Below are 12,847 nucleotides of genomic sequence, written 5' to 3' on the forward strand. Positions count from 1 at the left end.
TTGGGCCAGATTTCCTGACTAACGTTGCAACAATGACTGGAGTGCGCTTTAGCCGCTGTTGCCAGGTGGGCGGGCAATCTGGCCAAATCTGGCAACAACGGTTCTGTCATCCCGTGACGTCCAATCAGAAGGCAGCAGAGCTGTTGCGCAGTTCAGTCCCAAATTGGATGGGGCGTGTTTTGCGACCTCAGACGCCGCGCAGGGGCGGAGCTTTATGGGTTCTAGCCGCCAAAAAGGCGCAGTCGAGTCGGTTTCTCCTCCCCCCAAGGTGAGGGTGGAGAAATTAAATTAGATAATTCTGCCTCCATTGATGATTCTTATGTGCTTTTTACGTATTTTTTACATATTTGTTTTACATTTCTTTATTTACTTGATCTTGTATAGTTGATGCTATGTGGCTGTGGGGGGGCGTGGCGTGGATCTATTAGGACTGAAGCCCCGAATCTCACTTCAAAAGCCCCTTAAGCTTTTGAAGTCATGACAACCCTTTTCATTGCCATCTACTGGAAAGGACATGCAACAGCATGGATAACACTTGGCTACAAAATGATGGGCCTATTTATGGGCCTATTGTTGGCTGATGGCCATACCACTTCTAAAATACAAAAAAGCAAACAAATGAACAATCCATCTCTGCAATCCTACTTTTAATCTACTGAAAAATCTCTAGAAGTAACTAGTTAAGTGGTTATTGTTCCTTTCCATTAAATAGTATTGTCGTCAGCAGGCCCTGCAACAAAAAATGTAGGCTATGAATTAGAAGGGATTTAGAATTTGCCAATGTCCAGCAGGTCACCCTAAAATGGACTAGAATGCAGGAAATCACATCTTAGAAATTCAAAGATTTTCCGCTCCTGATCTGTGCAATAAGATGTAAGAAAAGTAATTCTGATTCAGATTTCGTATCCATTGATTATTTGTTATAAACAGAACCCCTCCAAAAGAATGTGGAGTGGATTTCATAATTGAGCCTCCTTTACTGGCAATATAAAGGCACTGAACAGCCTCCTGTCCATTTAGTGTCTCCATCAATGTACCAACTAGGCTGAATATTATCGTGCACGTGTGTGCAATAAGGATTCTTCTTGTTCAATGTGTCTTTCAATGTGTGTATGTGTGTGCGTATGTGTTTGTGTGTGCATACTTGCATTTGTGATTGTCCACCTTGAACAAAATACAACCAAGTAGTTATGAGGAACAAGTTTATTGAGGAGGAGGGATACAGAGACACAGAGAAAAATAAACAGCTGATTTATTCCCCAGTTGTACTCTATGCCCTCTAGTCGACGACACCATTCACATCCACGGAAAACACTTTGTCGGTCCGTCTCAATCCATGCCAGTAAGGCAGTCCAGAGAAGAGATTGTTAAGTGATAATAGAGACACAGATACACGAGTAAAGCGCTAGGATTCTTTAAATGAGGTCATTACAGGGTACAATACCACCTTATCATTAACCTATATACATATCAGCACAGAGTTTCAATAGAGAAGACCCACGAACACGATAAACACACCGACAGAGATCACTTGAACACTGGCGTCCCCCCCTGAAGGAGCAGGAGACAGATGCTGGCTGAACCAGGCCCCTTTAGAAGGAGACTGGTACAGGTGAAGGGGGATGCACACAGTCGCCTTATATTCACACCTGAGCAGCAAAGAGCTAAACTGACACGTCACCATGGTTAGGGATTTCCTTCCCTCATTATATTAGTTGCATTTAATTGTATTTTTATCCACAACCGCAAGCCAGTCAGCATCTGGAAGGGCTCCCTATGGGGGGCGAGGGTCAGAACTTGACTGGTAATACAGTGAACACCAATGGCATGGGAGAGGTGGGGGCAGTTTTGCCAGATTGCGCCAGATTTCCCGCCCAAATTGGCAACCTTCTGGTGGGGGGAGGATTCGTTGCATTGTAGAGCCGGGTTTCCACAGAGAGCTTACTGACACTGCTCCTCAGCCTATGTGTGTATGGCTGCTACTACAACACAGGAACTCACATACGCACAAAAAAGTCCAACATTTAAGTCACCCCATGTGGGGTTGTATGATTCCTTATTATTATTATCGTTATTATTATTTATATCCATATTAGTAGTAACAGATTCGACCATGAAAACGAATACTTAACTTAAAACGCCAACAAACGTGCAGACAGACGGTACATGCACACATGTCCTCGCACACTCGCACACATACATATACAGGTTATTTGCACACACACACACACACACATGTACGCACATAAACCAATGAGTACAAACACACCTGCACGCACACGCACCCGCACACAAACACGCGTACATACTGAGATACAACTTTAGTTCCTAAGAGAACGTCAAGCCATTAATTAACACATAGTGGTGGTGGTGGTGGTCTGAGGGGGGGTGTGTGGGTGGGGGGGTATATTATACACAATAAATAATACAGTGCTAAAACAATACTCTTTACCGACACATAGGCATATCAACGGCCCTCCCATCCATGGTTCACATACACATCAACTGACGCAGAGAACACACACTCGCACACACACACACACACATACAAACTCTCGACACACATTCTACACACACACACACACACACTTTCCCATGCAAAAAAAAGCAGCGAGTGTGCCATGCTCATCTTGGATTAAGTAGGGCAGTGCCACTGCTGAACATGTATCCATGGAGAAGCGTTGGAGGTGGAGTCGGGGGGGGTGGGGGGTGGAGTCGGGTGGGGTGGGGGGTGGAGTCGGGTGGGGTGGGGGGTGGAGTTTGGGGGGTTGGGGAATGAGCGGGAAGCTAAAACCCTAGAGAGAGCGGGAGACCATCGCCAAGTAGAACAAGCGTACGCACACACACATACACCACAACATGCACCAGTACCACACTGTACACAGATATATGGACCTGGCAGGGTCAAGGGTAGAAGCTCAGCTGTGTGTGTGTATTTGTGTGTGTATTTGTATGTGTTCGCAGGTATGTGAGAGTGTGTTTGTTTGTGCACTGCAGGGAAGGGAGGGAGCAGGAGAGAGACCATAGACGTGGCTGAGAGAGAAGGAGAGTGACAATATATATGTCTGAGAGAGAGGAGGCAGAGAGAGGGGGATTAGGGAAGGATGAGGAGGAGAGTGGAGGCCCAAGCCGATATGCAGACACGGTCTCCATGGTGATTAGGGTGGAGCTTGCCTGGTTGGGGAGGGTGGAGGCCGCCGGCTGGGGCCCAAGTTCCAGAGAGATGGTACCAGAGAAAGACGAGTGGACAGAGAGAGAGAGAGAGAGAGAGAGAGAGAGAGAGAGAGAGAGAGAGAGAGAGAGAGAGAGAGAGAGAGGGAGAGAGAGAGAGAAAGAATGGAAATGGGAAGAATAGGAATAGGGTTAGCATTTACTCAAGAGAAAGTGTCACTTATATACATTCTTCAAGCCTAAGTAAAAAGATACCTGGTTTAAAACTAGCAATTAATTGTTCCCTTGAAATTATAATGCTGCAGAAGCAAAACCAAACAAGGAACAAAAATGTCTTATCTGACGTTGCTAACAGGGCTAACATCACCACTGCTGCATACGTTGCCTACCGTACAAATGTTGCTAATGTTGCTAATGGTGCTAATGTTGCCAACAGTGCTTTTATTGCTACCTGAGCAATCTGCTCTACCTGTGCAATAGACGCCAACATTGCTAACGAGCTTTACCAGCGATCCCTCAGAGATGGCCTGCCTCACCTGGGGATGCTAGGGGGGGCCCGGTTTGGGCGGCTGGGAGCCTGGGGGCTCTCTGCATTATTAAAGGGTCCAAGGGGTCCCGGGCGGTTGGGGGGTGGCGGGGCCCCTCGGGGGGCCGGGCGCTGGCCAGAAGACATCCTCCTGGAGGCTGTGGGGCTCGGAGGAGGCGACCTGGAGCAGGTGGAGGGAGGGACATGTTGTACTGCTGGACATAGAATAACTAGTAGGTCATTCTATATATATGCTATGCTCATCTTTTTCCTCTCGAGTATTATTCCCTAGTGATTCAATGTTTTTATAATGTCCACACGATTAAAACACGATTGGTTCAGTCATTAATTAAGACAATTATTTTGCACAATAGATATACAGTTATGGAATTGATCACACACTCTTTCTATGTGTGTGTGTTTCTGTGTGTGTGCATTCGCTCATGAATCTGTGTGGTGTGGATGTGCGCACGTGCGCGTGTGTATGTGTATGTGTGTGTGTGTGTGTGTGTGTGTGTGTGTGTGTGTGTGTGTGTGTGTGTCTGTGTGTGTGCGCACGTGTATGTGTATGTATGTGTCTGTGTGTGTGTGTGTGTGTGTGTGTGTGTGTGTGTGTGTGTGTGTGTGTGTGTGTGTGTGTGTGTGTGTGTGTGTGTGTGTGTGTGTGTGTGTATGTGTGTGGTGTCACTATCTCCAAGGGTTACCTGCGGCCGCCGCTGCCCCCCACCCAGGAGCTGTCCACTGGCGGGGGCAGGGGCGTGGTGATGGTGGAGGTGGAGATGTCTCCTATGATGGCCAGGGCCTCCTTCAGGGCGTGGTGGGTCCGCAGCACCTCGTCCCTGCGCTGGCCCTGCTCCTGGGACTCGTCCATCAGGGCACTCTGGTCCCCGGCCGAGTACAGCTGGGCCAGAAGCTCTGCGTTGATAAAGTCCTTCACCTGCAGGGGGCAGCAGAGAGCCAGTGTTAGCAGACAGGCGGGAATGTTCAGCTGCAGGGGGCAGCAGAGAGCCAGTGTTAGCAGACTGGCCTGCAGGGGGCAGCAGAGAGCCAGTGTTAGCAAACTGTCCTGCAGGAGGCAGCAGATAACCAGTGTTAGCAGACTTGGTTATGTCCAGCTGCAGGGGGCAGCAGAGAGCCAGTGTTAGCAGACTGGCGGTCACTCTCATTTCCATTTTTCTTAGTTTTGCGTTCATGTTTGATGTGCTGTGTTTTGACTCTAAACCTGGCCATTTGTCTTCTATTTATTTTTTTCAGAAAGTATTACTTTCTTAGTGTTATTGGGGCTTTTGTCGATGTAAAGTTTGATGAGTATTTACAAAAAATATTATTTGATGTTATATGTATTATTAATAAAAAATGAAATACTTGGAATATGATACATGTGTATCATAATAAGAATGATGCAGACCAACATACTGCAGTAGTAGAAAGCCCAAACCCATATTGTCCATTCTCACAGCAGAAACCCTCTCATACACACATGCACACACGTACACATGCACGCACACACACACGCACACATGCACGCACACACACACGCACACAGATGCGGCTGTGGCTTACGTTGTTGATCATGAGGTGCATGATGGTCTTTGGCATGAGGTCACGGATGCACTTGTTGACGATGGCCATGTAGGAGTCCACCAGGTTGCGGATCGTCTCCACCTTCCGCTCCAGCTGGGGGTCCATGGAGAAGTTCTCCGAGGTGGTGGAGCTCTCACTCTCCACCTGGACAAACCAACAGCATTCAGGAGATCAAATGGTGCTTTAGGAAACCCAAATGGGAAATTGGGATTGAAGCTGGAAATTAAGAAATTTGAAATTGAGACATTTAACACAATCAACCCTAATATTAACATAGGAATAGGAATGTTTCAATAAATATAATTAATGAAAAGGGAAGAGCTCAATTGTTGGAAAGACAATTGATCGAACAGTCGGAAACATCCTATAATCCAAAAGTCCTGCTTAGGTTTATGAGGCCCAATGTTGAAGTCAAGTCTAGCTCAGTTGGCATGGTATTAACACACTGGGTTAGGGCATTGGTTCCCAGTGCTTACGTATGCAGACTTTGATAATTCTCCGCCCCGCTTGTAAGTTGCTTACGTGAATGAATGTAATATAGTTATAGAAAAGATATCTGTGTCAGTCGCACCGATTACACTTCAAGAGTTAAGTTAACTTTTTAGTGGGAAACCGCATACTGCTATGTGAAATACATCAAAATATTGCAGTGTTTGTTATGTTTTGGATATAAGGATATAAATCTAGCTGTTTTGTTTATCTTTACAGGGGGTGCTCACAAAATAAACAAATGACTGTGATGAGGAATAAGATAAGTACGTTATCTTATTCCTCGTTATCTTATTTTGGTACGTTCACAGTACACCAAAAGCTGTAAAAGATGCAAAATCGCTGAATAGCTCAAAACGCAACGCTGTCCAAAATATTTACAGCTCATATCGCTCTTGCGATTTGACATCACATGTTTTGCTGCTGTACGGAGTGAATCTCATACTCACATGTTGTGGTGCTCTACTGAGTGAATTGAGAGGGCCTTCATAGATGACTTAGCAGAAAAAGCAGAGCAAGCTGCTATAAGGGGCACGATCTACAACATCACCAAGAAACTCAGTGGCAAATACACAAGCCAGGCGACCCCTGTCAAAGACAAGGATAGTAACATCCTCAGGACAGAACAAGAACAAACCGCGAGATGGGTTCAACAATTTCGTGAGGTACTCAACTGTCCCGAGCCAGACGATCCTGCTAACTCTCCACCAGCAGAGGATGCACATAACATCAACACCAGTCCCCCAACTAATCAAGAGGTAAAGTGTGCCATCCAAGCCATGAAGGGTGGGAAAGCTGCCAGCATAGACGCCATCCTCGGCAAGATGCTGAAAGCAGACCTTACCACTTCTACTAAGGTGCTCACAGAACTCTTCAGAAACATCTGGGATAAGGAAACAATACCCGATGACTGGGACAAGGGCCTCTTTGTCAAACTGCCCAAGAAAAGCAACCTCCAAAACTGTGACAACTGGAGGGGGATCACGCTGCTGTCGATACCATCGAAAGTCTATGGAGCCTATGGAAGATCGTGAGAGCATATGGAATTCCTCCAAAAAGGGTCACACTAATGGGGCTGTTCTATCGCCGCTTCGAGTGCAGTGTCATTGTCAATGGAATACCATCGGACTGGTTCACCGTAGAGTGAGGTGGGCGACAGGGGTGTACCATGTCTCCCATTCTCTTCCTGATGGCCATCGACTGGGTAATGAGGAAGACAACAACCAATAAACCCAGGGGCATTCAGTGGACTTTGTTCTCCCAACTCGAAGACCTAGACTTTGCCGATGACTTTGCTGTTCTCTCCTCTAAATAAAATCTGCCGCTTTTTCTTGCCTGAGAAGATCTCCAACAAAGAACTGCACAGGAAGACCAAGTGCACTCCTAATGTGTCGGAAATCCAACGTCGCTGATTACGATTGCTGGGACATGTACTCAGGATGGACCAGGATCGTATCCCAAAGGTCGAACTGATATGGACCCCAACTGGGAAAAGGAGTCAAGGTCGATGGAGGCAGATTGTTGAGGCCTTATGTCCCACCTGGGACGAAGAGTATTAATAATAAACTGAGTGAATCTGACATCACATGTTGTAGTTCTGTACGGAGTGAATCTCACATCATATGTTGTGGTGCTGTACGGATTGAATCTCACATCACATGTTGTGCTGCTGTACTCAGTGAATCTCACATCACATGTTGTGGTTCTGTATGGAGTGAATCTCACAGCACATGTTGTTGTGCTCTACTGAGTGAATCTTACATCACATGTTATGGTTCTGTACGGAGTGAATCTCACATCATATGTTGTGGTGCTGTACGGATTTAATCTCACAGCACTTGTGGTGGCACTGTACTGAGTGTGTCTCACCAGTGTTGGGAAGTTCAAAGTTCAGTTCACAAATTTTAAAATGAACTAGTTCAGTTAAACGTTCATAATTCAAAATTTTGAACTAAGTTCACAGTTCCAAAAAATGAACTAGTTCATAGTTATTTTTTTCAATATGTTGCTGTGATCTTTTATTTTTTTCCGGTATTTTCAACATTGAGCCTCCTTTGTGGTTTGTCTAGGATGAAATAGAGTGGTTGAAACAAGTATCGTAGCGAAATACAGTTTATATCGTTACTGCACATTTTAGCATTTTGTAAATCCCATTGATTTCTGTTGGAAGACTCATTGATCGTTGGCCAGAAAAGGAAAGGGGTGGTGTTCATGTTTGGTTCTAGTCTTTACGCTCGGTTCTAGCCCTACTGTTGAGACGGAGAACCAAGTGAAAAGAATACAACCAAACGTAAACAGCCCTCCTTTTCGTTTCCGGACAACAAGCAATGATTCTAGGAGGTATTTTAGTCCGCTGATCTAGGAGCCAGAGAGCTAACGTTATGGATTGTACATATTGTGGTAACCCGCTACCCAAATGAGCCGGGTTACCGGTACAAACGACGCGTTTGGTGAAGGTTAAAGCCATTGTGGGCATTTATTAACAGTCAACTTTAGCCAACCAAGGCACTCGCGGTCTCTAGGGCCTCCGTGGGCCTCTAGCTGCATGTGGACCCGAGCGCTTCCTTCTTCCTCCCGACCCGTGCTGTGCTGGGCTGGTCCTCCTTTTAAGATGGCCCCTCCGCTTTCGGCCAGGTGTCCACCAATCACCCTGATTGGGGAGCCGAATGGGCTGCTCTCCATCGCCGGCTGGTGGGTGGGGGTGGTATACCCAGTCCTTTACGGTACCCCGGGCCTGTCCAGGCCGAGGCTCCCGTGGCGGGATGCCACACTCCTCCACCCTTTGCCCAAGCCCCAGGTAGCCGAGGGACCCGCCAGGGCTGGTATCTCGACGGGTGTCTCCTGCGGCGGCGGCTGCGTCCCTCGCGGCGGCGGCGGCCGCACCTCTCGCAGCGGCGCCGGCCGCATCCCTCGCCGCGACAGCAACCGCTTTTCTTGCCGCGACGGCAACCGCATCTCTCCTGCCATGGGACTCTAGTACCGGGTCCCAACCCCGGCGGAAAATCGGACAGTCCCTCCCGATTACCACGGGAACCGGTAGGTGGGGGACAATCCCCGCCCGGATCGTGAACACACCGTGTGTGGTGCGGACAACCACATGACACGTGGGGTAGGTCCGGGTGTCCCCGTGGACGCAGGCCACCTCCATAGGCTCCCCTGCCTTCCCACCCGCCAGGTCGGGGCGAAGGAGGGTAACCGCACTGCCAGTGTCCAGGAGGGCCTGCGTGTCCCGGTTCATCACCCGCGCCGGGATGGTCGGACTACCAGATGTTCCCTGCGCCCAGCAGGTCGCCAGCATACAGGGCCGACCCGTCCCCACGTCCGCGCCGGCCGGCGGCGCAGCCCCGTCCCGGCCTCGCGCTGCGGCCTTCTCTCCCGCTGCGGCGGCAGCGTCCCTTGCGGCGGCGGCGGCGTCCCTTGCGGCGGCGGCGGCGTCCCTTGCGGCGGCGGCGGCGTCCCTTGCGGCGGCGGCGGCGTCCCTTGCGGCGGCGGCGACGTCCCTTGCGGCGGCGGCGGCGTCCCTTGCGGCGGCGGCGACGTCCCTTGCGGCGGCGGCGACGTCCCTTGCGGCGGCGACGACGTCCCTTGCGGCGGCGGCGACGTCCCTTGCGGCGGCGGCGGCGGGGTGGGGTACTTTACCGGGGGGGTTGTAGTGGGCTCTTGATGCCCGCATCCTCCACCATATGTGGTAACCCGCTACCCAAATGAGCCGGGTTACCGGTACAAACGACGCGTTTGGTGAAGGTTAAAGCCATTGTGGGCATTTATTAACAGTCAACTTTAGCCAACCAAGGCACTCGCAGTCTCTAGGGCCTCCGTGGGCCTCTAGCTGCATGTGGACCCGAGCGCTTCCTTCTTCCTCCCGACCCGTGCTGTGCTGGGCTGGTCCTCCTTTTAAGATGGCCCCTCCGCTTTCGGCCAGGTGTCCACCAATCACCCTGATTGGGGAGCCGAATGGGCTGCTCTCCATCGCCGGCTGGTGGGTGGGGGTGGTATACCCAGTCCTTTACGGTACCCCGGGCCTGTCCAGGCCGAGGCTCCCGTGGCGGGATGCCACAATATTTATAATTCGAAATTCGTCTAAGCCTTTATACCCAAGATACTCTGGGGTCTATAGCATATGACCGCGTTGTCTGATTACAGTTAATTAATTTTTCACAATTTAACATCTCTCGTTTTGAAGAATAATCACCGCACCATTTGTTTCAATAACAGTAAGCTGACAACACCTCAACTGCAAATTAACGACACGGAGATAACGGTGGCAACCGGTCAAACAACACAGCGTTCTGCGTGCGCATCCGCTGTGTTGATAAAAAAATAACCTCCTAATTGAACGAAGTTAAACCGAGTGAGCGTGCCGCTCACAGACACCAGAATGAAGAAGTTCACAGTAATGTTCATCAGGCAGTAATACAGCACGTTCAGTTCACGTTCGCCCAAAATATGAACGAGTTCATGAACTATCGTTCAATGAACGCGTTCAGGCACAACACTGAGTCTCACCTCACATGTTGTGGTGTTGTACTGAGTGAGTCTCACATCACATGTTGTGGTGGCACTGTACTGAGTGAGTCTCACATCACATGTTGTGGTTCTGCCGGAGGTTCAGTGTGTAAGCAGACAAAGAGAAGATGGAGAAAGACAGAGATGAATGACTGCAGGTCTCTTACCATGGTGGTCCGCTCAGGGTAGACCCCCGCGCGGAGCAGAGAGGACTTCCAGCTGTCCACGTCCTCCTGGGAGTCGCAGGCCAGTTCCAGGGTGCGGTTGTCCTTGTAGACGTTTCTAGAAACACAAACACCCACACACACCACATTCTCCTCAGTGTTTAAATGTTTGGGTTTTGATATAAGATTCCTTGTTTCTTCGGAAGCTCTCTTTAAACACACCACTTTTAAATTTGAATATGTTTAGGTTTTTACAATGTAAAGCTGTACTACTCCTTCATGTCTTAAGAGTCTTAAACAGTCTTTTATAAAAACATATCAAATTATAAAATGTATACACACATTTGTTTTATATTTTTACCATGTCTTATGATATTAAGATTGTTATATTATGTAAATAAATGTTAGCAAATTATTTAGTAATAATTCGTTTTGGCAGTGGGAAGTGCCAGTGAAGATGAGCATCCTCTCCGTGCTGTTGAAGTGAAGGAAATAGACTTAGCATTGTTTTCTTTTTTTATGCCACAACCCATGTGCAACCACTTAGCGGGAACACAACTCTTTCATGTTTGGCATTGCATTCCAAAGCACAAAACGCACCAAGAAATAAAAATGGAAATATAACATAACAAAAGCACCATGCAACATGGACAACAAACACACAAGCTCCAGAGCTTACAGCTTGCGTCGGTAATAAGAATAGAACGGTGTGTACCGACTACAGAGTGTAGTCGGTTCAACCACACATCTAAAATCAAACACATTCCAGTGGCCTGAGATCTTCCTGATGGAGCCCTGATGGGGGAACCAGTGGCTTGTTCCCCTCAAACCAGAGTGTGGATCTGTTAACCAAGACAGTAGTGTTCCAACGAGGTGCTTCTTCTGCAGACGCTTAATGACTCCTCTGCATGGGTTTCACTTGTTGTTGTTGTGGTTGTAGTTGCTGCTTTTTGCCATATTTCAAACTAATTGAGGCGTACGAGTGTCAGTTCAGTTCAAGACACATGGAGATTAAAAAGGAATGGAATAATAATTAAAAACACACCCACACACACACACACACACACACACACACACACACACACACACACACACACACACACACACACACACACACACACACACACACACACACACACACACACACACACACACACACACACACACACACACACACACACACACACAGACATAGACTACCTAACCTAAAAGCCATCTCAGCCGATCCGCCAGACATTGCCTCTCTGTCTCCCTCTGCTGCACAGGGCCAGAGAAAGTCCTTTTAAGTTTTGTTTGGAGTGCCCCCACATTACTATTACTTTTATCAGGCACTTTTTCACAACAACCATGTCGGTAAGCAGCAGCTAGAGGTCAGGGCATATTCTGCTCAAGGGTCGCCTGCACGTAGGACACCGACATATCCCAGTTCCAACTGAGCACCTTTCATCATCTGGTCAAACTAAATCACCATTTTACTATGCCGTGCCTGCTAGACTCATCACAAACCCAGAAGAGTTGCGTCAGTAGAGAGGCTGTGTGCTGACCTGGACTCGGTGTTGAAGATGGAGAAGATGTGCTTGCTGGACATGAAGCTCTTCTCAACATCGCGGACCTTCAGGTTGTCCAGCGGCAGCATGTACTTCTTCTCCTTCTCCTGTAGACCAGGGAAACACAAGGTGGAGGGCGTGGTTCATCAGGTGTTCACAGTGTGTCTGTGGTACGGTAGCTTTTTCTTACATTCACATTTAGGGAATTTTGCTGACACTTTTATCCAAAGCAACTTAGAACCATTCATCCACACATTCACACACTCACACACTGACGGCGGAGTCAACCACGCAGGGTGAAAGCCAGCTCGTCAGGAGCAGTCAGGGTGAGGCGTCTCGCTCAGGGACACCTCGACACTCTAGGAGGAGCCGGAGATCCAACTAGCAACCCTCTGGTTACCAGTCAACGCGCTCTAGCTCTTGATCTACTGGTAAAGCTTACAGCTCAGCCCCTAAAGTTGAACCGTGAGCCACACTGATGGTTATCTGATACTGGGTGCACATGCCTTACTGGAAATGTTGAACAGGGCTCCCTCTTGGACCCAGAATGTCTGGATCCAATGGTTTCCTTCAGAACAACTGCCTCAAATGACGAACATGATCTATTGATGTGTTTGATTTAAAATGGGTTTCTGTTAATGTATAAAATGACAGAGTTATGGCTAAATCCAACTATGTTAATTAGAAAATATTATTATATAAATATATATATAATGCCTCAGAAACTGGAAACTGGATACCCGCCGGTCGCATAGAGGACACCTCTCTCAACATGTGGATAACGTTTGGTATCGATATCTCATTCCATGACGTAATAGCTTCATTTACAGTAATTACTCTTCAGCGTAATGCTCCATTTC

General features: G+C 48.1%; 1 protein-coding gene across 1 annotated transcript in view; it reads right to left on the minus strand.

Moving 5' to 3' along the window:
• Positions 1-3,158: 3,158 nt before the first annotated feature.
• The window catches only part of dnm3b (dynamin 3b), a 30,884-nt gene continuing 21,195 nt past the window's right edge, over positions 3,159-12,847 (minus strand). The window contains exons 15-20 of the mRNA XM_056597723.1: positions 11,985-12,094; positions 10,444-10,558; positions 5,261-5,425; positions 4,402-4,634; positions 3,708-3,878; positions 3,159-3,201 (exon numbers count right to left, since the gene is read on the minus strand). Coding sequence (XP_056453698.1) covers positions 3,159-3,201; positions 3,708-3,878; positions 4,402-4,634; positions 5,261-5,425; positions 10,444-10,558; positions 11,985-12,094 — 837 coding nt within the window. The remainder of the gene's footprint in view (positions 3,202-3,707; positions 3,879-4,401; positions 4,635-5,260; positions 5,426-10,443; positions 10,559-11,984; positions 12,095-12,847) is intronic.

This window comes from Gadus chalcogrammus, chromosome 8 (genome assembly GCF_026213295.1).
Source record: "Gadus chalcogrammus isolate NIFS_2021 chromosome 8, NIFS_Gcha_1.0, whole genome shotgun sequence".
Lineage (NCBI taxonomy): Eukaryota > Metazoa > Chordata > Actinopteri > Gadiformes > Gadidae > Gadus > Gadus chalcogrammus.